Source organism: Dermacentor albipictus, chromosome 4 (genome assembly GCF_038994185.2).
Source record: "Dermacentor albipictus isolate Rhodes 1998 colony chromosome 4, USDA_Dalb.pri_finalv2, whole genome shotgun sequence".
NCBI classification, from domain to species: Eukaryota; Metazoa; Arthropoda; class Arachnida; order Ixodida; family Ixodidae; genus Dermacentor; species Dermacentor albipictus.
This window is the reverse complement of record NC_091824.1, coordinates 81,730,993-81,758,257: the sequence shown is the minus strand read 5'-3', so window position 1 is coordinate 81,758,257 and position 27,265 is coordinate 81,730,993. Positions and strand designations below refer to the sequence as shown.

The window sequence follows — 27,265 nt, the reverse complement described above, 5'->3', positions numbered from 1 at the left end:
CGCTACTAAATGTCTTCGGTGCGGCTTTTAACAACGGATTAAGGCGAACCTGAAGTGTTAGGACCTGCACAGTTGAAACTAGCTGTAATTAGGCAATTGCCTTAGCAAGCAGTCGTTTAGAAGCGTCAGTAAGCCCAGCACTTATTCATGCTGCTCAACGAACACAAGTAGCCACATCACAAATACAGCAATTTTTTTTTTAAATGGCTTGTTAGAGATACCACCTTTCTACTTCTTCAACTGTTACTTAAACATGCAAACAAAACTTGCTCAGCAAATCACAATACAAATGTAGCTAACAGTGTGCTAATAACCTTCTTGCTCATAGCAGCTTATAGACTTAAAAGTACATGCAATTGAAGAATTGTAGCCCACCAATAGCCAAGACTAAAGGACAATGGAAAATAAAACAATGCATATTATTCTGTTTTAACACTTGCATTTAAAGGAATTCTAATGCTATACCTTTCATAGATGGTCGGGGTAAGGGCGCTATTGCTGTGAACTACTCTATCCTGGTATAACACAAATTGAGGTTGCAACAAAGCATAAAGCAAATGTGTTTTGTCATCAATGCCCTGATCAGATCTCACAACACCCTTATTCTCCTTCATCATCAGCATCGCAATTTTTTGTAAGTGGTCACCTTTACACGATAATCGTGATACCTACTGCGTCCCTTTAACTGGTACCGCTTCAACTGGTTGGTTTCCTACCACCCCCTGCTGGACATGAAGCTCGCCCCTTTGCTGTGACGATGTCCGAGGCGTCAAAGTGTTTCGCGCACACACGTGTATACTTCGATTCGAAATTAAAACCGCCACTTCCCTGCCGTGGTATGGCCCGCTTCCATTTCTCGCGCTGATCCTTGTTATTTGGTAAACAGAACAACGACACGTTTTCAGTCGTGCCCTTGTTGCCGGAACGGCACCCAGGCACGCAACACGTGTGCGGCATCGTTGTCCCACCCCACCACTTCAACCAAACATCCCAACACTCGAAAAATAGCACAGCACACGCACAGAACGCACCCGATCAGTCAGCTCGCCTCGCACTGCGCACGCATTTCGGTACGCGAACGATGCCCTCTGTGGCACAGTGGCGCCGCATCGCGGCACCTTTGGGCAGTATATGAACCTCTCCCATAGAGTGACGGCGGAGTTTCGTGACCAGAAAAAACATGGAAGGACTCTGGCCATACGCAGCCTTGGGACGCAGAGCTCCATCAATTATTATCGTCACTAGATCTTGCCCAAGAAATATCACGTGGTGATTCGTCTCGTTAGCACTAAACTAGCCGATAACAAGATCGCGCTGAACCTCGAGAAAAAAAAATCCATCCCGGTGCCATTAATTAGGAGCTGGTAAAACGCGTAACTTCGAGCACGCGTACTCTATTAGATTCCAATATCCCAAGCCTAATTACTATGAACATGATGCGCCTTATTTATGAGATGCTTAGTGAAAAGCCTTGCCCATGGTAGTACCTTGCACAAGCCACTTCCAACCATCTGAGTTAAGGTTTCTGATGGAATAACGATACACGAAAATCGACCCATGCCCTGCATCATTTTGTTACACCCACCAAGCGGCAAAACACGCAATAAAAAAAGCCGAGGAGGACGAATAATGAAAAACAGGGACAGCCTTCGTTAGTATGGCGCGCATAGCGTTAAGACCTGCGTCTACCGTCTGTGAACGATGGCATTGACGCTTTAGAAACAGTAACATTTATATCGTGGTCACTATAATGAGCTCAAAATTAGTTTTCGTTGGACTGAAAGGCCATATAATAATAAAGATGTGACCACCAAAGATGTATATTTGGAGAGAACATCTCCAAGTGTAAAAGAAGAAAAGAAAACAGTGCTACAAACTAGAATAAGTATAAGAAAACAGGATAAAGGGAATGCACCTCTTAAAGCTGTTGTTGGGCGAGGTATTTGAACGGTATTGTCATGGATTCAATATATCGGTACAAGCCAAGTGATGCTTGAGATGTGAAGACTTAAGTTAAAGTAAGCAGAACAATTTGACTGAAGGGTAGCCTCATCCGGTGACCATATATACTATACCTCTTTCTCATTCTCCTTCCGTTCCTTCAATGCTGTGAGCGATTGCGCGTTAATCAAAGATAACGAAGCAATGCGCGATGCCAGTAATGGCTTGAGTGCCAAATCGCCGCATTAGCGGTGTGTTGTAAAGGGATTCAGCTGCACAGAAGCCAGCCTCCTATAAATCAAGAGCGGCTTATACACTCCTGCATGGGCGTTTAAGGTCAGTCTCATGCTGCGTGTGCCTCTTTCACTTATAGTGCAGCCGAGTGGGCGATGTGCAGAGCACTTCACCTGCATGGCCCTGCAAGGGCTTCTGTTCTGTAAGGAAGAGGCTTCATGGGCGACGCAAGAGTTTCCAAACGAACGTAGAAAAAGTTAGTCCTCCCGGCAGGACCGCAGATAGTGCGTAAGGAATTCAGTGTCACACGTTTTTTCTTTTCACATTTCTTGCGAAATACTCGATTTATCGACACATGGTGGCAGATACAATGCAACCGAAGAAGACACTCAGGCACATCTATTGCGGGCCAAGTCTACCATGGTTATAACCCCGCTTGGGGCAACGTCATGACCATCACCCCCTCCACCATCGCACCTCGTGTCTTCTTTTGCTCGCTCACGAAGCTGAGGGTGCAAGCACGTGTGTGCGCATCCGTGCGGGCGCACTTGCGAACTATAAAATGGCAGCAGCTAGTATAGAGTCGCACAATACAGGTACTAAAGAACGCGGAAAGCCTGCATGCTTAAAGGCGTCCTAGCACATTAGACCCTCGACGACAGCAACTCCGCCTGCAGGAAGTGGGCCCGCGAGCGCGAACAAGCGCACGAATGCACGAAGAAGAGGTAGGGCTGCAGGCAGAGCATGGTAGTGCTATGCACACAGTGCCTCGATCGTCTTTTCCTGGGAGATCGTGACACTTGACTAATAAAGCGTTCCCTGTACCCCAGCGCCGATTGCACCATTAACGCCGACAGGGCGCATAATTCGAAAAACGCGTCCGTATCTCGCGTTGCCATCACAAAAAGGACGCGGCTGATCCGACGAAGAAACCATCCATCTTATCGCAACCATCACGCTATCACCGCTGCTTATTAGATCGTCTCATCTCCCTCTCCTTTTTCGTCACCCTGAGCGAAAACGGGATTTCGCGATGGTACAAACATAATAATAAAAAAAACATGAAAATGATGGGAGAGAACGACTGCAGCGCCCAATTCGAGCACCGAAGTGATACGACTAACTAAAGTAGCGCCGTCCGCAGCACGCATGCGCGGTCAACGGACAACCACACTCACGCACGAACACACGCAAACACACACACACATACACATGCATTCGTGGAGCAGCGTGCCAAAGGAGGCAGATTGATTGCAGTGCCGCTGCCACCCGCGTATATAATGCTACACATACGCACTTCGTCGCGCGCGCGAATCGCGCCGATAAGGCCGTTTGTCGCCCCCCGTATAATGACTGCGTCGCCGCTCCCACCCCGCGGTCGGCGGCTCTCACCACCACCGGCGACACCCTGCAAGGAGCCCGCCTAAAAGAAAGCATGTTGCTCTCTCATCTCCTCCGCATCGCTTCTTGTTGTCGATGCCGTCGTGTCTCTAGATGGTCAGCCGTGCCGAGGGGGACCGCCGCCTGTAATTTGGGGTGTCCCCGCGCGGTTTCCAGCCCTCGGCGGCGGTTACGTGCCGCGGCTAGCCTTCTTTCCGTTTACGCGAGGCGCCCCCCTTTTAACTCGCGTAGTACACGTCCGGCTATATTTATACGCGCGGGCACCCGCGGCAAGGAGCGCGCACGTATACGTCTGTATGCGGCGGGACAGTTCCGAACGGCCCGTCGACGAGGTCCCGCGGCAGTGCTGCGTGTCGATGTCCATTCCGGGCGCCCGGTCGCCCCATTCCTGCTTCAACGCGGCCGGCCCTGCAGGCCCCCAGCCCCACCGCGATCCGGTTCAGCCGGGCGCCAAAGGGACGGACGGCGCGGGGGAGGCCCCGGGCCAAAACATGACACGCCTGTCGACAGGCTTGTGCAACGCCGCGGCCGCTTCTTAGTTGCTTGTTTTTTTCCTCCACGTTATTCATTTCTTCTTTCCTCGACTTGTGACGTGTGGTCGCCGCGAGTAATGCCTCAGAGAATGATATCTCCAAAACGCTTTTCTTTCTATGTTGCTTGAATAAAACGGTACAGCGTCTTTAAAGCCAGTGCGTGGCGTTGGCCAATCGTTCCGTTGGAGTTTGTTGGAAGCGCTGTAGAGCATTCGACCCGGAATCAGACGCGCCGCGTTGGCTATCACAATGGAATCACAAATGCCGTGCTCACTTCCGCAGTCATCTATATAGAACCAACCGAAAATCGAAATAAAACGTCGAAGACTTGCTCCTAAACTTTATTGTTGTCGTGCAAGAATGGAAAGCCCTCGTACAGGTCACCACGGTGAGCGTGCAACCACAGTCATTAAATTCATTACGTTTAACATTCCTAAGCAATATTGGGGCTATATGAGGGTCGTCTCACTGGAGAGCTCACTAATACACTTCCAACCACCTGGATTCCTTGACCCAAGTCTAATTAAACGACCGCCTGTGTATTTCGCTCCTGTGAGGATGCGGTCGACGTGGACAGGAATCAAACCCGTGACCTATAGCGCTCAGAAGTGGAACACCGCAGCCCCATATCTACCACAAAATGGCTACCACGGCGGGTCAATGAAATTGGATAGCGTACGCGCTCCAACAGCGATGTATACACATTTGGGCGCGCGTGATGTTTCGTCAATTCGGTCCCCGCTGGGCTACATACGAAGGCCGCAGCTTCCATAACACTGCATGCATTTTTTCTTCTTCTGGCAGGACAGAGTGAACGCGTACAGTCTCTCTGCGTTGGCGTTGTAGGGACCCACATCTTAAAGAACTCGCGGCGGTGTCGGTCGGTCGTTCATATGGGTGGCGGCTCGAGCACTGCACGCATAAGCTTGACTCGGTAGCCCAGCGTACCATCGCAGCGAGCGGCCCGCTGATGGCCCGAATTTAATTATAAGCGCGGATCCTTCATGCTTGCGGGCCCGCTGTTTGTGCACTTGACCCGGCACCGTATTCGTCACACTTATGGCGCCAACAAGCTCTCCCGACTCCGCCGAGCTAAATCACTGAACCCGTGTTTTCGGGCCGGCCTTACACGTCGAAGCCCGCCCATCTTCTTTTCTTCCCTTCGTGGCGCTGTAACCGGCTCTAATGATTTACCCGCAGATCGTGTGACGGCGTTACTATATAACGTTTTAAGTTCTTGCTGTTGCGAGTTTCCCGTTCTATGCATCGGCGAGGTATATAGGTGAAGTTATTTTCAGTGGTTTCGTAGCCTCACCTCGCGTGAGATCTGACACCGTGCGCTATTGCACGTCTGCTGTACAGCAGTCCTGGCTGTCTGATCTCAGTAGAGAGAACAACACTGTCCGGCTGACTATCTGCCGGCTTTGCGGCTAGGAAGGTTCTACGCAGAAGCCCCAATGCACGACCCAACGACAGGCCCAGGCACGCGTACCATGGATTCGATACTTTTGACGAAGCATGCACGTGTGACGTTACTCCCGACTGCTGTGAATATGCCGCACGCTGAGCCCGGTGCGCGGGAGAAACAGCAGAAATAATTTTTAAAATCCGCCTCCATACCACCCTGTGAAAATGTATGTACAGTGAAGCTGGTGCGAACGTTAGACAAGCACCACTATGTGCCCTAACTGACGTTTGACGACGTTGCACAAGTGCACCACCACCACAAGCGACGCATGCCACGCGTGCACGCACGTATGCGGAGGGGCGGCATAGATCCTCATTCTTCTGGGCCGTCCGCAAAGTGCCTTATTGAACTACATTAATGTTTAAAAGTGGATTGCATCAGAAATGCGTAAAGTACCCCCCCCCCCCCCCCCTGACATAGAATCAGAAGATAGAAGGAACAGTGTAATAATCACTTACGTGCGAGCGTAAATATACGACCTCAGAAGATCAAAAGGACGACAGCGATGAGCTTCACGTCGATGAACACTGCAGCACCGTGTACTGAGATAACTTATATAAATAAAGAGGTTAAAAGGCATACGCACACACGCACACACAACTGTCACGGGCAGTTTGTTTGCAGCACACGCACTCTCTCTCTCTCTCTCGCGCGCGCAGCATGTATTGTACCATGTCTCTCGGGTGATAAGCTGGAGCACTTGCGTGAGAAGGTTTCCTAAATTACGCAGAGTGAACATGCGAGAAAGAGAAAGCGAGTATAGGCGAAGAGAAGGCGCCGCTAATAACTTACTTTCAGATAAAGATCTCCTGCTCCCTGTAGAGTGCTCGAGTGGACCGTGATGAGGCCCTTCCTGCTACACTTTTTTCGCTCGGGCAAAATAGAAGCGGAAAGAGTTGCATTATCACGTCGACCCATTTCCGTGACGAGAGAGAAAGCTTCTTCTAACGTTACGGCCTTAAAATGCCGGATATGAAACATTACCGAGGGTTATGTTGCAGTAAATGCCAAAACGAACGCCATTGCAATCCCGATAACATGTACACGTGTATTTCGAGTGTAAGTTCATGTAGACTAGTTATAGCTCTGTCATTTCAAAGGCACATCGACCATTCTCTTTCCTAACAAGGACAACAGTTCATAGAACCTACGCATTTAGCAGCACAACAAATCCAAAATGCGATGATAGAGTGCCAAAGGTAAGCGACCGCCGTGATTGCGCTGCTCAGAGATCTCCCGTGTGCTTCCGAGTCCGACGTTTTCGAAATGCTCACACTTCGGCTTCGACCGCAATATGGTAGTAGAAGGCACACTACCGCGTGTCTTTACCGCGCCCGGAAGCCGTCTTCGTCGTCACATCGCCCTGGGGACGGCGACGAACGGAAGTCGATCAGCAATCTTTACCGGAAGGCTCTAATGTAGCGCGAATGCAGGCTGCAAGCAAATGAACAGGGAAAGAAAAAAAATCGGCGAGCCTGCTCGCACAGGCGCGCACATTTCGGTATATTAGCGGCAGACTGCATGACTCGCATGCTCGTGCATATGCGCGCATACGCACGTATAAGTACTCACGCACACACGCGCACACACACACACCCACACACGAGCTGTGTATACCGATGGGCACGCGCTCAAGCGGTGATATGCGGCAACGACGTGACCGCGACGGTCGAAGCGGAACTAAACACAGGCTCGCGGCGGCTGCCTGTGTACGGAACGGGCCGCGTTCTTCGGGACGAGCCATCTCTCTCCTTCAGTCTGTCGCCGCAGCCGTCGAAGAAAAAAGAGGGGGCGCGGCGCTGGAGCCGACGGCGCAAATTGAAAAGAAGCCCCGAAGCGGGCGTCCGCGGACACCATTTCCGGAGGAAGGCGTCCTCGAGAAGAGAGACGCCGGCAGGCCCCAGCCTCGGAAAACTATCCCGAAAAGAGCGCGCCCGGGAGCGCGCGCGAGCGCGCCTTCTTTCGATGGCGCGTTGTGAAAAGGCGACGGCGCGCACCTGTGGTCGTGGTTACGACGGCGACGAACCGCAGCGGACACTTATCATCATGCGTTCGGTTTCCGGTCGCGTCTCGGCGAGTCCAGGAGCACTGCTCGAGACCGCTCGCCCTCTTTATGTTCTCGTAGAATAATTGAAAAAGAAATGTATACCCCCGAAGAAAAAAAAAAAAAGGCTAGTTGGATGTGCCTCCCTGTCTCCCTTTCCTGTCGTGTCTCGCAGCTGTCCTGCAGCACTGCAACCAGGACAACTCGTCATTCAGTCCAGTAGCGATTGCCCCGTTCCATCGCGTCGGCCACGCGAAGCCTTATATAGAAGCCATGCATTGGTAAACTCGGCTGTTAACAGTTGCCTCAGGGCTCACATCTGCGGCGAGTGTTATACGTTAAGCCACAACGAGGCAATCGGCGTGCTTCCACGCATAGGGAACTCGTTTTTAATGTTTCATTCATTTAAGCCTCTTGTTTTCAAACAAACATCGTTCTCCGCCGTAGCGGCCGCATTCCAAAGGAGGCGAATGCCGATGTACTTTCTAAATTTCTAGATTTCTAAATTTGCACGTTAAAATAACCTAAATTTCACTTGAAACGATCCAAAGTGCTCCTTGCTCTGTGTACCCGCCGCGATTTCTTAGTGGCTATGGTGTTGGGCTGCTAAGCACGAGATCACGGGATCAAATCTCTGCCACGTGGCAGGGATTTCTAAGTACATCGGCGTTCGCCTACAGCGCCTGCTTCTCCATGGGGGCGAAATGCGAAAACACCCGTGCATTTAGGTGCCCGTTAAAGAATCCCAGGTTCACCAACTTCATCCGGAGTCCCCCACTACGGCGGGCCTCATAGTCAGATCGTGGTTTTTAACGTAAAACCCCATCATCTATCCTTGCACTGTGAAGCGCTTAAGGTGGCCTAACAAAGTGCAGTTCGCGTTGGTGACAGCCTTCCACGACATTTACCGTATTTGTTGTATACACTATCAGATCGTTTTCAGGAACATTTCTGGCGGTAAACGAGCATTACAGCTATGCACCGGCACGCAATAATAATTTCCTTCTGCATCTTTTCGTTGCCGTGTTCAAGCAACTGCAGCGAATAGTACCATTATGGTGTCGTGTACCATACCTTCTCGTATAACTTGCACAATAAGAGAATGAACCATCTTCATGCGACTGAAATTTGCCTCCACGCTAAAGAAAGCATATATACTCCTATACGCCGGTTTCAGTCACAGCCGAAACGGTGGTTTAGTGCGTAAAACCACCGCACGTGGCACTGAAGTTTCATGAATATGTTTCTGGTGATCGAATTTACTTTTTCTACGGGCCTTCCGTCCACAGGAAAATCCTCTATAGTGTAGCCAGGCGGCTATGCATATGTATGGAACGCGGCTTGGTCGTTCTGTTCGATCGGTTTTCATAAACATTCATTTGTGACTGATAAAGACATCACTGCTACGAAGAAGAGTTCTCTTCTTTTCTCTTGCCTTTTCTTAACGTTTTTTTTTTGTTGCATCTGAACATGGGTGTTATCAACATAAATATCGGTGTCTTATATATTCACAATTGTGTTTGTTGTATGCCTTCAAGCGCACGTCATGCGACAACAGCGTGCGCCTGGCAGGCATAGGGCCTTTACGTGGAGCGCTACAACTTTCATCCGGCACTGATCCCACGTCGCTGTGCGAGTTCCGAGTATGACGCATTGCTTTCGCGAGCGCTTCTTCCTTTTTAAGCGTAATGGGGGACAGTGATGGCTGCGACACTTGATGTAAATGCATTCATTCGATGAGCAAAGGCTTGCTCTTCACACCGTTTTGAGTCTGTTGGACAACAGGATTATCACAGCGCACTATATTAAGGGACCACCATTCGAAAAGTTATGAAAAGCACTGGTGCGTTTCAGGAAGTTCGCCTGTCTATGTGAGCGCTTGCGACATAGTGACAAACCTTTTAAAAGAGGAAAAGAGCGACTGCGTTTTTTAACTATCACTTTCTGCACCTACTCGTCTTTCCTGTTACCCCCTTTTTCCCATTGCATACATGGGGTGGCCAACCATCACCGTGCTTAATGAACCACTTTTTCTTGTCTCCACCTTCTTCATCTGACTCCGGCGTCTACATGTGCAGCAACTTACCATGCAGGAGGCGGCGGAGGCAGCGCGGCAGCTGCTGCAGTAGCCGCTGCGGCGGCCCTGGGTCCCGTCTACCTGGCGTCTTCTCGTCTGGCCGGCGGCGGAAGCGAGGCCGCCATGGCCGCGGGCCGCGTGCTGCCCGACCTGACGCCGTACTCGCTCAGACCGTACGACTTCGCCCGGCACCTGCTGTCCTCGCAGAGCGCCGTCAGCAAGCTGCTCGGTGAGTCCGCGAACATCGCTTCCCCTGTTAGATTGTTAATTAGCTTATCGCCATAAAACTATACCGCATCGGGGGAAGAAATAAAGAAGGACGCGGCTATATTCACGAGTATGTGTCAGCTCCCACTCCGAAGTTTCGAGTTACGCCACGTGTGACAGTATAGCGGTGCCCGTACCACGTATACATATAACGCCGGGAAACTTTCAATGCATCAGGCGCTTAGAGCGCTGAATCTGAGGACAACACTTTGTCTTGCGTCACGCTGTATCAGAGCGCTGCTTCTTAAAACTGTCGACTACAAACCCGGGCGAAATATTCGCGTGGACCACCACGTGGCGGCAGGCCACTGACGAGCATCACCTAACGGAAAGAAAACCAAGTGAGACCTGCGGCGAGGCATTCTGGTCTTGATGTGTGAACCCATGTGCATTCGAATGCAATCTACATCAGAGAATGAGGAACTTGATATATGACACCAATGCAGTAACACAAATCATTAGAAGGAAGCTGTACAGAAAGGCTCAGTATTAATTGTCTGAGATTGTGTCAGCGAATGGCTTCATTGAGTGACGCCATGCGGCATTGAGAAAATGAAGACAATCTCACAACGTAGCCCTGGGGAAGCCAGGATGCTGTTTCAGGGACACCGCGTCCTCTTGGTTAATTGTAATGTCGTCCTGCATATTCCGTTATCAGCGTTATCGTCAACGAAAATGTGCTCTCGTGCGCCATCTCTCTGGCATCACTGATATAGTGACTGCGTGGACTTTCAGCTACGTTCGACAACGTCACCATGTATATAATATATATGTAAGAACTTTACGTATAAATAAAATGAGAATGACCCTTGAAAGTTCAGAATTAATGCTTCCCAGTAGCCATGTAGCTGTCGAGCGTGGCTACTTTATGGGGTAACGGTACAATTTTTATTATGTCCATCATTTTTATGCTACCAGCGTTGTTCGGCCAGTGTACGCAAATCACTGTGCTTGCATAACAGAACGCATGCAAGCAATATATCAGGTAGGTGCAGCGTTCTGTAGAACTCTTTTGTATACTGTGGAAGTAAAAATTATCTTTTCCTGCTTCTGTTAGGAGATGAATTGGTATTTCTTAACTGTTTGGGTGTGTAGAGTTATAGACTTTCGTACATAAGTTAGCAATAATGTGACACTTCTTGATTTGTATGGGTTATTTATTTCGTAAGCGATGCTTTTGAAATGTATGCCCTCCATTGCCTTGAGCGAGCATGTACGTCCCTCAACTCATCATTTGTTTCTTGTAATTTCACTCATTATCAATATGACTGTTATCTGCCGGCTTGAATTGGAATGAGCTTACTTTGGTCATCCAACACAATTCGGAAATTCGGTTTTAGAAGTGCAAGTATGCTTGAGATCTTGTTGAAAGACTCCTGGGTCTTGAACCTTCGAATACACCGGTGGATTTGGCAGTCAAACGACGTCATATATGAACTAAGTATCTCGCGTAAAATGACATCCCCGTAGGAGGACGCAGTATTTCTGCAAATTGAACTTGCATTACAAAAAAAAACATAGTAAGTATATTTTCTAAAAGAACGCAGAGAGACAAATAAGGCTGCCTCTTGCCTACGGATAGTCGCTTTTACAACACCTCTCCCACTGTCACTGCAGATAAAACGCTTCAAGACAAATTGACCCTCGCGATACACATTTCTCCCGCTCTCACGGGAGCATCCAAGCGCCTTGTTTCCGCAAGCTATAGAGGACCGCGGCGGCGCTCGGCCATTTTGCCCTCTTCCGAGTTTACGACGCTCGAGATAGCATCGTAAATCCGGACAACTATCGGCAGCGTGCTTCTCAAGCAGCCGAGCTGCTTCCCTTCAAGACGCCTTGAGAGGCCCTACTCTTAATTAATCCTGCGCGCGCTCTCAGGGCGCCGATAACGCTGCGAGAGAACTGCGCTTCCATTTCAGCAAAACTTCGCTCCTGTGCATAGCCAAGCTTCATGCAGGCATCACCGACGTATATAGGTACTCACTCACCGTACCACACACACGTACGGACACGCACACTCGCGGGCACGTATACACACTGTCCCGCCCTTTCCAAAACCCGCAGGGGGGGGGGGGGGGGGGGTTCGCCCATCACAAAAGCGAGGACGGGCGCATTTCCGCGCGGACGCGACGAGCGTCACATGCGCGAGTCGGCGGTGGCCGCGGAGTTCGATGAGAGACGCGATAGCCGGCCGGGCCTCCAGCGTTGCGGCGACGTCGAGTCGTAAATCGTGGCGCACGCCGCAGCAGCGGCTGAATGCAGGGCCCGATCGAGCGGCTACCGCTGCAGCCGCATTCCCCGCAGTTGCGCGCAGAACCACCGGAAGCTGCGCGGATCGCCTATGGTTGCGTGCCCCCCCGGTCTTTAACGAGATGCGCAGTGGGAGGGGGGGGGGGGCAGCGAAGACGTCGGTGAGCCGAGCCGTATCGGTTCCTCGCGGTCGGCTTTCGGGAACGTCAGAAACGCAGGCCGCGTGCATTGTACTGAGCATGCCTCTAATGATTCGCGTTGCGGGTGCGTTTTATATATATGGATATATAGCGTGCACTGAAGAACGATTTTGGTCATAAGGCGAACTTCCCCAGGCGGAATGGTATGGAGCGACGGACGCGTCGCGATGGTGTATACGCGATCACCACTTTCTGTTTCTGCAAGCGCTCACGGGTTGACAGCGATGCACGAAACTACGCAGCACCACGGAGCGCGCGGTCGCTCGATGCCGCCGCGGGCATCGCCGATATTTCGGAAGACCCCGGTCGGACGTGCCACTGACTACTGATGCTGCCAGTGCCGTCGACTGCATGCTTGTCGTCCAGAGAGAGCTCCTGTCGCATCATTTACGTCCTTGCGCAGCCGATGCTCGGTCCAACTCCCCGATTTTTTTCATGCGTCTCTCCCAGCCCTTTCCCGCGCACTCCTTGCCATGAGAAGCCTGGTTCTCTACACATATGATAGCAGGGAGGCAGGCTGTGCTTGCGGTGCGAATTGATCGACGCGTCTCCTCTCTATCGCGATAGATGAGGCGCCTCCGAGGCACCAAGTTCGCCATTTAACAACTCGCTCTCACTTTCTCAAGTGCGATGCCCGCTTTCAGAGAGAGAGATTAACTTGACTCATTCGCAGCACCTGTATGTCGTTATCGGCTCGCCGACGAACGACCACACGCATAGCGTTAGAAACTTAAGTTAGAGCCGCTTGCCATTAACAAATTTAGCTTCTCCTAAAGGAAGTCACTGGAAAATGTGACAATTAGGCACTCAAGGTAATTCTCACTTACGCAGTAGAGAAAAAAAGCGAAGGCGTGTGAAGTGTCGCGTCAATACTTGTGCGGCCACCGCAAAACAGTTCGAATCATAAAAAAATAATGAAATAAATAAATTGATCAAACTTCGGTCTGATTATAAATGTCAGCCCATCGTTCACCCCGACAGATGTATAAGAAAAGGCGTTCTTGCGTAACATTGAGCCCTGGTAGTGCACTGTCCTGTCACACTTGGTTAGCGCACGTGGATATATATGTGCGCTATCCATGATAAACTGCGGGCGTCCTTTCGCGACGCAGCGTAATTTCTACCGGAAGCGTCGAGCGCCACACCCACGGAAAGCGCCGGCCTTGGTTGCACGATGAACCGCAGCGCAGCCGTGCTTTCCGCTTCCCCATCTTGCCGCTGCACAGAGGCTCGCGTAACGGCTCGAGGCCGCACCGCTTTCATTCGCTGAGGTCGCTACAGCACATATAGCGCTGCGCACGTGCTTTGACTGCGCGCATCAAAAGCGTCGTCGCCCAAGCAAGCCCCGAGCCACGCCGGCACGGAGCAGCCGCACCAGCGGAAGCGCAGCAGTATAAGCACAGCGGCTCTCGATAGAGACGTCAAAATCGGCAGAATGCGCGCTCCTGATGCAACCGGGTCTCAAAGGAAGCGGCCGCCGCTCTCCTCTCGATCGCGACGGCTTGCTCCTCGGGTCTCGCGGGACAATGCGACGAAGCGAGAGCCGCGCACACTGTATACGCGCACGCATACAGGAGACGCTCGGGCTCGCTATAGGTCACTGCAGCAGGCGTCCGTCTGTGTGGGCCGCGCGGCTACAATTACGAAGGGTGGGGAGGGAGTGCAAAAAGGGGTGCTCGAGCGACACACGCGCGCGGAGTGCCACCCCCCTCCGCCATCGAGCACTTCGTTAGCGCGCAGTATTGAGCGTGCCCGCGCGGAGCGGTGGTCAGCGGCATGGTGCGCGCGGACCTCATCTGCATGACAAGCGGGTCGGGCCGTCGCCTCATGCGCGTCGTCCAGTGGGCCTCGTTGCTCTTCGAATGGTGCGCGCACAACGGGGCCGAACGCGCTTTCCTCGACGCGCTGGCGAGACATGCAAACAAGCCCCCCCGTTGCACCCATTCACTCGCTTCGGGCGCTCACTCGTTTCCCACCCGACTTACGTATACACTGCCCCTTGGCTATCGCTTCATGCTTCTCTACGTGACACCTCCTCGCTGATGTACGGAGTTAAATCGATGCTCAAGTGCGGAATCGCACCATCGTGCATCCTTCTTTTATTATTATTTATTTATTATTATTATTAAACGTAAGTACAACAAAATACACAGCAATTTATGAGTGACCTTCTGGAACCGACACCTATACGCTCGCCTGCTTGAAGAGAGAAAGAAAGAGTGGAGAGAGAGATAGTTTAATGATATCTGGAAAGTATAAAGGTCTGTTATAGCGTGGTACATGGGCGACGGCGGGAGCAGCAGCACCAACCACAACAACAAGGGTCCTTCGACTTAACGTCAATAATCGCTTTGCAGCGACCACATAAGGCATCACCATGCAGTCTTGCTTTTAAACAGCTGCTAACTGGGCCTGTTTGTACAGTCTTATGCAAAAAAAAGGTAATAATAATAATAGCAGGCAGCGCTTTTGAGCAGTGCAAGAGGAGACGACAGACCCGAGAGCCTTGTTAAGTGCTCACAAGCGAGAAGTATATGAAAGAAGAAACATGGGTGTGTGTGCTAAACAATGTTTACAATGTTCAGCAAGTTACACGATCTCCTCCCGCATCGCCATTCTGTTGGCCCTGCATGTGTTTCCTCGATGTGACGTTGATGGCGGGGACACAGAAATGTGCTCACATTTAGACAATTGCCGCTCTTTAAAAGCGCGCAGTGCGCGACGTTGGACTATTGTTGGTATTGCGTGGCACCTCAAGACACCGTAACAAGACCATGACAAACAGGAACGTAAAAAAATAATAATAAATAAGAAGGAGTGTTCGTGTTCTCCCCTCCGATTTGTCCTCTTCTCTCTGCGCCGTGTGACACTTGGGATGTCACTTTAAGCTGCGCGTTCAAGATGCACAAAACATGTCTGCGCTGCGCGCTCTTTCTGCGAACGAGTGCTAGGTGCGTTGTATAGTCCAGCACTATATTAAATGCCATTCCATGCAAAAGGTCATGCATTTCGGTGCACGTGATTAGTCAATTAAATTCAGAACCGATTGTATTTTGTAGGTGAGTTTGAGCATTTGCACGAGTCAGTGTACGTGGTGCGTTGAATGTGATCGAGATGACGTCGTGTTCTCTCTCTCTCTCTCTACGTGCAGCGTGCACGGCTGGCGTGAATGCCGGGCGCTACTACGAGGGTGGCTCGCTGCGGCCGGGCGTCATCGGCGGCAGCAAGCCCAAGGTGGCCACGCCCGTGGTGGTCGCCAAGATCGAGCAGTACAAGCGCGAGAACCCCACCATCTTCGCCTGGGAGATACGCGAGAGGCTCATCTCCGAAGGTGAGTCGAATGACGCACCCCTGAACTTCTCTGCGCCTTTCGCGTTGCCTATGTACAGGCGTGTTTAAATATATGATCCTCTCTTGAAGATCTCAAACAGGACATAGTTGAAGCAAAGTGAGAAGCAACGAATGGTATCATCGCCCGTAGGCTATCAAGATGGATCGTAGCTTTTTTGTTATTGCTGTCATCTGCATCTAAGGAAATGTTGGTGCCTGTAGGTGACGTTGGCTGCTTCTGTGACATAAATGTGCTCAGAGCGACGATCCTAATCAAATTAACAGTTTGAAAAAAAAATACAGTGCCATCATTTGCAAAGCTCACGTAAAGCGCAAATGTTTGTGGGATTTCTTTCTCTATTCAACACTGCCGGCTACCTTTTGGTAGCAAAGGCAGGGGTAAGTAACTTATGTTTACAAGTTCTTGGACCATCAAGAAAGCAACAACAATAACAACAACAACAACAACAAAAGAAAACAAATGGGCACACAGTAAAATTTCTGCGGAGCAAATAAGGAACAAAAGAACAAGAGACAGTCGCGTTAAATTAAAGTCCAAAAACGGAAAGCATCAGCAGCACATCATAGAAAAATAAAACCAAGCGCACAAAACTTATTAGCCAGAACTTATTGCAAGTAAAAACGCATAGGGTGATAAGGTGGCCACATCGTAAGGTAAATTGTTCCAGTCGGCGATCGTTCTTGGAAAGAAGGACGGGTTGTATGCATTGGTTCTGCACTGAGGCAATACAATTGCTTTATCGTGTTTGTGCAGAGTTTTTCGTGTTCTGTTGTACTGCATATAAGTATGGCATTCTATTTTGGTGTGATTATTAATGATTGCAAATAGCATATTCAAGGGGTGCATTTTTCGACGGAATTCCAAGGTGGGAAAACAGGAGCGGCTGAGAAGACCAGATGTCGATACCTGTCTTCCGTAGGCGTAGTATACGAATCGCAGTGCCCTTCTTTGATCCTGTCAATACAGTTAGCATCCGTTTTAGTGTGCGGATCGCACACGACGTCAACATATTTCTGTAAGGGACGCACGAGTGAAGTATATATGCTATACAAGCTTTGTTTTAGTGGATGCATGTTTTAACCGGTGTCCTGTATTTTGGATGCCACTGAACCTATGTGTTTAATGTGAGGGCTTCTACTGAAATTCGAGCTGATCGTTACGCCAAGGTACTTAAAGTGTTCTACTTGTTTGAGAGAAGCGCTATTAATTTTGTAAGAATATTCCAATGGAAATTTCTTTTTTTTTGGGGGGGGGGAGGGGGGTTAAGGTCATTTGTTTGCACTTCGTTACATTTCAACATCTTCCAGTTGTGGCACCAGTCACTAACAGCACATAAATGGTTATAAAGAATAGAACAAAGTGTTCTGAAATATAAAATGTAAGTGGTGCAAACGAGGTTCGTTTTGAGTGCCACATTGAAAGCACATAACTCGCGAGTACGGACACAAGAGCCACGGAAATTTATTTTGCTTGGTGTAGAGAGAGAACAGTCCGACAACACGTATTCTGTCTTCGTCCCGCTCACCACACTTGCGAAATGGAGAACTTACACGGTGCAATAAAAATGAAACTGTTTGTATAAGCAACGTTATGGCGACAAGGATGAAACAAAGCTTCCACACCGTACGCTTCTCGAGACGCGCTTAGCGATGAGACTTGAGCGGCGAAACCTACTCCGTTCGGAGTAAGACAACCGTCTCGGCGAAGTCGCTCTCACTGCTTTCGTATTGCAAGCGCGGCTCCAAGGCATATATATGCCCGGGCTGTTGAGTCGTGCGCTGCGAGCTGTCCCTATAGATTCTTGACGAAGCTGTCAGTTAAATAAAAAGTTACGAATTTCTCAAGCTCCACGCTCGGCGTTTGATACGTTCTGCGTGCCGTCTGAAACTCTGAATTTGCCCAGCTGTTGCCTTCATCACCACAGTAAGAAAGCTACGCCAAGCCACATCGGCACCATGGCCTAGTATGAACAGTACACGCATGATGCTTCAAACCGGCGGGTGCTCGGTGTTCGTTCGTTTTTTTTGTATAAAAAGCAACTGATTTACACTGCGGATAAGTGAGTAAGTGACGCTGGTCGGTAAAATAAATGGAATATACAGCCAAACGCAGCCTTTTGTATGCAGACGGAGAACAAGTTAACCGAAGTCAGAAGCAAATATATTCGTTTAAAGAAAAGCAAAGAGAAAGAAGGAAAGCAAATCGTGAATTGCATTTCGTTCTTAACGCTATTCGCCTACGCCGACCAGCAAGCGTTTCATTAGCGCCGGGGCACGACCGCGCCGGACCACATCACCCGTTCCCTCAACGGCGCCTATAGGCGGCGCGTTTCAGAGGGAACCGCGCAGAGCGCCTCCACAGTGCGCACAGGGCAGAGATTAACGTCTTCACTTATTAGGCCGCAGCCCTCACGCCTCGCGCTGCCGCTGATTACGAACAGGTGCGTGCGCTATGCGCTCAGAGAGTAACGCGCCCACCCGACGCAGCGAGCCTCGCGCATTTCTCTTTCGCCCGGGCGTGGCCTCAATCTCGGGAGCGAGCTTACGGGGCACCTTCGCCTCAACGTGCGCCCTCTTACGTGTAGAGAAATTTATCTCGTTTTCTTTTCTCTCTTTCTTTCTTCCGGTAATCTGCGGGTGCCCGGTAGATATAAACGAGCGGCGCTAATGCTCGCAGCCTATTAAAACCGAGGCGGATCTGATGGAATGCCCAGCGATTCGGCGGCCTTTCTTCTACACGGCTTTAACAGAGACGTCTCGGCGAGCAATCAAAAACGCGAGCCCCTCGCTGCGATCGTGCACTGCACTGTTGCAGCGGCGATGAGAGTTCGCAGCGGAGGAGGCGATATAGGTGTATACACACACACGCCGCGTGATATACATGCCTCGGCGGCCAGCTTACGCAGAGAGAGAGAGAGAGGGGGGGAGCGCTGCGCCGGCGCTCTTTTTTCCATCCACTCATGGGCGTTAATGAAAGATCGCTATCGCGTTCCCGCCCGGTCCGCAGCGCTTTGTGGCAGCGCCGTGAAAGTGCTCGCTTCGGGCGCGCGCACGGCGCGAGCATACTGAGCGCGTCGCCGACGCCGCCAGTGTGTGCATGGGTGCGCGCTACCTAACGAGCGACGCCTCCTCACCCCGACCGGGCCCGGCGCTAATTGGAGCGGCCCGCGCGCGCGCGCCTCCTGTGTGTGTGTGTACGCGCTGTGCCCGAGTGTAGCCCCCCGTATATATATATATATATATATATATATATATATATATATATATATATATATATCTACACGCGGCGTGCCTTGTTTGCGTACACATAGACGTTCTTGGCTTCCCCGCTCTCTCCCCCCCTCCGCACTTTGTTTTCGCGCGCGCACCTCTGCTGTCCCTAGTTTTTTGTTTGTTTGTTACTTCTGTATTTGTATGACCAAGCTGCGCGTTTTCTCTCTTCCTGTCCTTTGTACGCTAAATTCTGAGGCGAGTTTGTCGGTATCGCCGTCGAACGTATAGAGCACAGACGCGTTGTGTCTCCATATAGGGAAAACGACAGCCTGGTGGAACTACGTGGTTAAAAGCGAATTTTCCTCAGCCGATGAAGCCAAGACAGGAGTTCCCCAAGTTGATCGACGTTCATTCTGGGTCTGTGCGTATGGCGCCGATATTCCCCGGTTGAACGGCTCATAAATCTCGCATTCAGAATGTGTGAAATTCAATAATCAGTCGCGCGTGATACCAAGTATATAGCTAGTTCACTAAACGGCTTCTTCGGACACTTGACTGTCGGGATTAGAAATTGGACCTTGAACGTAAGCAAGTTCTTGAACGTAAGCAAGGCTTGCAATCCAGAGCTACAGGCAAGCTGTCTTAATTTGAAAAAAAAAAGAATCCTGATTTGTGTATGCAGTTACGTTTTTCTTTTATGTGTCTTTCCTTTTCTTTCTTTCCTTTCTTCTGCGTGCACCAAAGCACGCACTTCTGTGCATGCCTTCGCCTCTTCTATCGACGTTAAGATGCGCACGCCTTACGCAGTACGCGTGATTCGTTTAGCAGCGTTTCTATCTACGTGACAGCTACAGAATGCAGCGCCGGCCACAGGAGCGCAAGTTATCTTCACGCGCTTTCTCTGTATTAGTACACATAAATTTACCATTTCCCTATTTCCCTGTTATATGTTACATAGTATAAATGCAGTATCGTAAAAGCACGTATACTTGTATATAGGGTCGCAAACGCGTACGTATTTTATCAATGTCACGTTTTGTAAACGCGTGCGAAATTATTTTTTCTGCTTATATATATATGGGCTATTTCCTTTTTGCATTGAAATGTGTTAGCTGATGTTATCTTGTTACAAAAGTGTGCATGTTGGCCTACGCGCCGCACTCTATTTGGATCAAAGCCCTAGCTTTGTCAGGCTACTAAGCCTCTTGCTTTTACTCCGCCATTCTGTCCCAGTACAGAAAGAAACAAACAAGGACACAAAGTATAAAGAAATGAAAGGAAAGGAATAAAAGTATAAAGAGTTTTTCCTTGGGGGACGACAGCGTAGCGTCGCACACGAATTCCAGCATTTCGAGTTCGAAGCCCCCTCGAAAATCAGCCCCTTTCTATTCTCCACCCGCCACTGCCTTCTCTCGTCTCATCTCTCCCCCCCGCACCGTACTCCTCAATGTGGTGGCTCGTTCGATTGCGTACGCACGCTCAATGACAGACGCGCGTGCGAAACATCCCCTTCCGGTGTCCCCCCCCCCCCCCCCCGCTCCCCGTCTCGTACACATACACGTACCGAGCGTATAGTAAGCACGCCTCGCGGTTCACTACGCCGTGCACACACGCGCGCGCTTCGTAACAACCTTTTCCGCGGACGGTTGGAATGGCAGAGCTGCGCGCGCGATGCCTTCTGAATGAAGCCGTCGGCGGAGGCGAACAACCGGCGCTCCTATACTTCGACGTCGTGCGATGCGGCAACGAGGAAGGCGTGGTCGCAGGGCTAGCTCGCCGCGGGTGGAAGAAGGAACCGCGATTTTGCCGTCGCCCGAAACCCGTCATTTCGCGGTCGTTCGGCACACTTGTCGCCGAGCCGGCCCCGGTAACAACGGTGGCGCACCCCCCTCACCCCCCCCCCCTCGCGTCGCTCGTCGTCGCGCGAGAGAAGCAGCTCGGCTCGCAACCCTATATGGCGCGCGCCTGCACGAACTTGGTCTCGTGGAGTGGACAGCTGGTGGCGTCGCGGTCTCTGTATATACTGGGCTGCGTGTACGTGTCCGGTGACGTGCGACGTGTCGCAGGTTCTTTTAGGCGGGGAGGGGGGAGGGAGGAGGGGAGAGAGAGGGATAGTGTAAGGAAAGAGGTGTGTGTGATTGAGACGTCGTCTGAAAGCGTGGAATTAACGGTCGTCGCGTGGCCGCCGCTGGTGTGGACAGCGGCGTCGCTCAATTTCAGGAGCTGCGCGTACGCGCGCGGGCGAGAATGCGCGACAATCCGATCCGGTCGGTCGAGCGGTCGGCGACGTCTTTTCGGCTGTCACCTATAAAGCTGCTTGAGGCTGCCACTTGGGTACGGTCACTCGGAATGCCTGGACCTCTGCTCGGTACGGATAGAAAGAACGAGGGAGAGGGTAGATAGAGAGAAAGAGCGTGTTAAATAGCGAGTGCGGCGGCTGCAAGTCACACTTGTCTCATGCCTTTAGAACAAAACGATCGTGGGCAGAGATTTCGGAGAGTGAACCGAAACGGCACGCCATTTTGCGAGCGAACAAAAACAAATAAAAAAAAGTAAGACCGGATATACGATATATTTTAAGGTCGCGTATTATTCGGACATTATTTTCAAAGTGAAAAATACCGCTTTGCAGAACGGCCACTGGCTGATAACTGTCTCCCCAAGCTCTTCAATATTTGTCCAGTGCACTGACACCCGTTTACGTACGGCACCGAAAAGTGCTTCTTTAACGCTTAGTTTCTAGCAGACGGGCACAAAGCATCCGGGAGCCCATGAAAGGCAGCAGTTTCCGCCGCTAATTTTCGTTTTCTTCACCTTGGAATCTGGCCCATTCGGTGCCCTCCTGAAAGCGCTCGCCTCTTCGCTTCGTATACGTACGGAGCGGCAAGGCGCTGTCTTTCAGCGCACCTCGACGCCTTTTAACCCCGATCTCCAACGAACACGGATGCGCAGGCCGAAACGCCGCACTTATTTCCCCGAGCGTGGACGTGTATCTATAGTGTATAACGTGGCCCTCTTTTCCGCATCGATGTGCAGCCGAAGATCACTCAGCCTCTCCCCAGCCCGTTCGGGGTAAAAAAATAAAAAAAGGGAAGGAAAACGCTTAAAGCGAGGAAAACGGCCAAAAAGGAGGATAAAAAAAAAGTATGCATAGCTCTGCGTCAGCGTCTGTAGCAATTCACCCCGGGCGCGGCGCCACATAGCGACCGGGCGCCTCTCTCTCTGTGTGCGCGCGTCTGAGTGCGCGTGGATATCTGCTCAGCAGTGCGCGCCGATCCTGCTCCATTATAGCGCCAGGGGTGCCTCCGTCGGAGCGACCGACCGGCTTCCGAGTCCAAGAAGACCCAAGATCGAAAGAAAGAACGATATACGTATAAAAAAGATAGGCGAAGGGTGCCGTTTGGTTCGATGGCCTTAGCGATTGTTCCGAGCATTGCTCAAGCTCGCTCCGCTCCTCTTTCTCAAGGCTACACACGCGCGCGCAAGCGAGCGGCCAGCCACTCTGCAGCAGCGAACATCTTAGCCGCGGGGACCGGCCCCCGCGCAACATGGGAGGCGCGCCAGCGCCGTCGCGTCCCCAACTTCCGCGGACTTGTCGCGTACACACACACACACACACACACACAACACACACGCGTAGTCAGCCCCAAAGCCGCCAAGCTTGAGTTACAGAGAGCGGCTTCCGATAAGCTCCAAGCGAAGGACTCCATGCGCGGCACGCGTACAGAATGGAAATGCTTCGCAGGCTGGCGCTTAATGTATATATACCTCCATGCCGATGCTCAGTCTCAGTGGCTCCGTGCAGTGCGGCGAAGGCTACGTGCGGGTCGGATCGGCCGACCACGGAACGAGAACTGCGCTAAAGAACGGCTCGTCCGCTGTCCACCGCTAAGCCGGCTAAGTGGACGGATTACGGGAGGATTAGCGGCGCACAGTGGGCGAGCCGTCGTCCGCCGCTCTCCTCGAGACAAGCATCCGGTTCACGTTCCTAATTGGCCGACGCGGCGTGTAGCTTCCGCTCCACTGCATGGCGTTAGTGAGACAAGAGTGTACCGTACGCCTTGTCCGCACCTTCCTTGGATGCCGCGTCGACGAAGGGCGCCCGCGCCATTATGCTCTTTCTCGTGCGGCGGGGCAACCGAGCCGCACCTCTACGGACTGATTTATTTCGCTGTAATCTTTCTTTCTTTCTTTTTTCTCTGCGGAAAAGGACGAGTGATTACATCTTCACGGGCGCTAACACACTATTGCGCGATTATACGCATACATCATACGGAGGCAGTGCGCGGATCGCGTTAATATGCATGCGCGCCCCCGCATGCGATCGGGATAAACAGATTCGATAACCGGATCACGTGAGAAGACAAGGGCGCGGCGGCCTGCCAGGGCCTCGTGTTTTGTTTCTTCTTCTGCTTTGCTTTATTGGACGCCATAGGCGTTCGGTGCGAGACGACATACAGCTAGGGGGGGGGGGGCAGAAAAAAACGAATGAATGAATCACGATCTCTTCGAAAACGAAAAGTAGGCTTCGCCAATCGCTTTGTATAAGGGTGCTAATGAATCACCGCAGATAACGCGTCGTATGGCGTCTCCTCTCGACGTAAGCGGGCTGGCGTTTCATTCTTATTTATGCAAATACTAGCTGCACTATATCTACTCCGGCGAACTCGGGCGGACGCGCGTGGCCGGCGAACGCTAGCAGCGATAACGCGTTTTAGCGCTGCGACGGCGAGGCCCATTCTTAAAAAGCCTGACGCGCGACGCCACGCAACCGACGCTGCGGTAAAGGACGCAAGGAGGACACGGCGTTTTCCTTCAGAATCGCTAAGTCTTGACCTATTTTCTCTCCTATTTTTTTTTTATTCACTCGTGCTTTCGGCTATTGTGCGAAGCAAGAACGCGTATACAGGCGACGAGAAACGAATAGCGACCACGGGAGCGCGTAGATCAATACGTTATATTGCGCCATCTGGCATCAAAGCCCGAAGATTCGGCGAATGGTCGAATGCGTATATACGAGCAAGAGATGCGTGGTATAACTACGACTTGGCACAGTTTGTGCGTGTTGCATGAAAGTCAGTGACGCTCACAGCTAACGATCACAAGGATACACACGTAGTTATGTAGCGCATACATAGGCATGGCCATGAAGGACCAAGTTCCAACTAAAGGTGAACATATAAGGGGTTCCAACTAAAGGACTTACTTAAGAAATGGCACGTATATGCCAATCCTCCATTCAGCGCACATTTTCTCTTTTTAAAATTATTTTCTGCCTTGAACTTGCATTACAATAACATTTCTGCAAGAAAGAAAGGAAGAAAACTTGCGTTGGAGGCTGATCTTGATTACAAACATGCGCGTATAAGGTTTCAGTTGGTGTAGTCGATATGGCGGTTATATACGTGGCACTTGTATACAAACAGCTATAGTCCCGCGATGTTGCGCCCTCACTGTTGCGACGTACTGCGATTACTTATGTAGTGCGCTCACGTGTGATTCAGGGATCGTGTTGTACGCGATTGCGCAGCACAGACGCTGACATTGAAAGGAGTTCGTTTCCGCCGAGGCGTCACGGAAACGAGTGAACGTAATTTGCTGACGCACCTATGCAAATTCGCATTGAGGTTGACAACGGCGTATTTTATCGCTGCATCATTAGGTTTTAACCTTCTATAGCACATGCTAATACAGTTTCGGCGACGCCAGTCCTTATTTGCGCCATCTGGTAGGCACACTTATACGTTAGCCCAGTGGAATACTGCAAGCGTAAGGTGCTCTAAACCGCATGAACCAAAACCAAGTTCGTTGCGGCTGCGATCTCCACCCGAACGGCACGGACGCGACGCATGTCTGTTCTCCGTGGGTTGTGCTTATCCAAGTTGCATTCACAATAGCTTAAACTCGGTGTTAACCGGAAAAACTGGCAGATATATATTCTTGCACGTTATGCGCGCGGCTGCGAACAGAACGCCGACCACGTGTTGTGCCACTGTACCCGATATGATTTACAAGGACAATGTAGTTCAGCGAATGGACGATCGTCTGCTTTCTGTGCAGATACTACTGCAATAACATCCCCATCGGATCGTCGACCCAGGAGGCAGTCAACACAATATTTAGAACGACTGGCCTGCCCGAGCGCGCGACTGCGTTGTGCTGCGCAAGCGTGTGCACGAATTCACCGCCTCCTTCATTTCCAATCTCTCTCCCTCTTTCTTCTGACCTGATCCCCTCCCCCTGCGTAGAGTAGCCAACCAGACACTTTTCTGGTTAATATCTCTCTTTCTTTTCTCTCTCTCTCTCTCTTATTCACGCACCGAGCCTGCCGACATAGCTACTTTAACTAACCTGCCGTTACAAGCTGCGCATTGCTATAGGGACCTCGCAACACTTGTGATAGTGAGTTAGTAACCTCACGTTACTAACAACGGGTTCGGGCTTCTTTTGAGAGATGTATCAGCGCCTCATAATTCCCTACAGCATTTCAACCAAGGCACTCGCAGCGCATTTTCAGTGCGCTGCGGGTGCCGAAGAGGCAAGACCTGTTTCCGTGTCTCTATATCATGCCTCGTGACCCACATCTATAAAGCGCTTGCGCTACAACGGCAGAGGCATTACCGCCAATTATGCAGCCATTCCGGAGCAGTCGAGGAGCTCGCGGTGCGCCAGCTTCTCGACGACAGCGTCTAAGCCAACCTGACCTAACCAATTATGGACGGCACATTTCCTCGGGAGCCAATATTTGCACGCGCGCGCTTCCGTATATGCCATGCACGTGGTGTCGCAAGAAGAAACAGATGTGCGACGCGTTAACGCGTCGTGGTTAAGATACAGCGAAGCTTTCTTTACGCGCGTTAAGTGCATGCCTTCTTTTTTTTTTGCGTAGTTTCTTTGACTATCCGGCGACAGTATAGCCGCGATAGTGTGTTCGATACGCCACGAAAAACTATGCTTAAATTGCGGTTCAATATATTTCTTGAAAATAAATTAAATATCTAATAAAACGCTTTTTTTTTCGTATGATTACTATGCGACCTTTTCATTCATTGTTCATTTGTGGTAGCCTGCGTGCACGTCTCCTGGAAAAGTTGTTATTAAAGATATATTGTCCTTCTTTTGAGGTTTTGTTGCCTTCAATAGACAGTCCGCTGAAATGTGATATAGAATATCATGCGCGAATGGTCTTTGCTAGGACTGCGGTCAGGCTCGTATTTAGCTGCAGGTTTCTTTTATTTTCTTTTTTTTTCGACAGCCCAGACTGACACCGTCTCTTCTGACTTCATGCGAACTCTGGTTCAGCTTCTCAGTCCTCTGCCGATGCAAAAGTAGAATTTTCTTTAGAATATTGTCAGCACGAAGCCGACACACGAGCGTCCTCATCGCACCGAGTATATTGATGAATGCCAATGTGACTCCCTTTATGAGCCCAACAAACAAATGAGGCCAATGAAAGCGTAGGAGAAATCAACCGCGGTTTTAACTGAAATATCAGCAGGAAAGGAAAAGTGGACAAAAGGACAACTTGATGCCGGTGGGAGCGGAAACCCCCATCTGCCGCATTACGTGCGAGTGACGCTGGCTATAACACTCCCAGGTCCAAATCCATGCAGTCCACAGCTGCCATCACAGCTCCATTGGTAAAGCATCGCGCGCGTAATGTGGATGATGCGATTTTGGCTCCCGCCGGTGGCAGGTCGTCTCTTCCGTCACTTTCGTTTCCTTTTTTTTCACTTATTAAGTCCACATTTCAAATGAAAGGACAGTTAATTTCCCTTAAGCTTTCCGTGGATTCGTTGTCTTTCGGCTTCGTGCGGTTTAGTGTGACTGACAAAAAAAAAAGAAAAGAAAAAAAAGAAGAAGCGAGCTGCTCGGTTTCCTTTCTTCTCGTTCAACGCGACGCCCTGCGTCATAACGAACCGCACTACACCTCGCGCGTGTGGCACCGCGTGCAGGTCTGTGGTGCAGCACAGCCGCCGGTTTGCTGCGCCGGGCGAGTTCACCACTCGAGCCGGTTGCGCGCCCGTTTAGCTTCCGGTCGCCGGATGTTTGCCGAAGGTGGTCGCGGCTCCCTCTCTGTCTGTGAACACTGCAAACCGAAAACGCCGCCCGTGAGCCCTTCCCGGCTCACGGTGAGACGATCCTTTCTTCTTTGTCCTTTAGTCCGGGTCCTATCTGTTGTCTTTGCGTTTTGTCTTGGATGAAAGCAATTTCTCCTGTCGCGCTCGAGCGGTCGGACTGCGCGTTATCGGCGGGCTTCCTTCGCGACGCACGCCAGACGGACCT

The 27,265-nt window shown here is 50.9% G+C and overlaps 2 protein-coding genes across 4 annotated transcripts in view; one reads left to right on the top strand and one right to left on the bottom strand.

Annotated features, from left to right (window-relative positions):
- Window positions 1–27,265, bottom strand: part of LOC135913334 (glycine receptor subunit alpha-2-like) — a 359,566-nt gene that overhangs the window by 295,647 nt on the left and 36,654 nt on the right. The window lies entirely within an intron of this gene.
- Window positions 1–27,265, top strand: part of LOC135913354 (paired box protein Pax-6-like) — a 206,620-nt gene that overhangs the window by 146,245 nt on the left and 33,110 nt on the right. For 2 of the 3 annotated variants that reach the window (XM_065445952.1, XM_065445954.1), the window contains exons 4-5: window positions 9,700–9,927; window positions 15,567–15,746. In XM_065445952.1, coding sequence (XP_065302024.1) covers window positions 9,700–9,927; window positions 15,567–15,746 — 408 coding nt within the window. The remainder of the gene's footprint in view (window positions 1–9,699; window positions 9,928–15,566; window positions 15,747–27,265) is intronic. The other variant, XM_065445953.1, reaches the window with a different exon arrangement.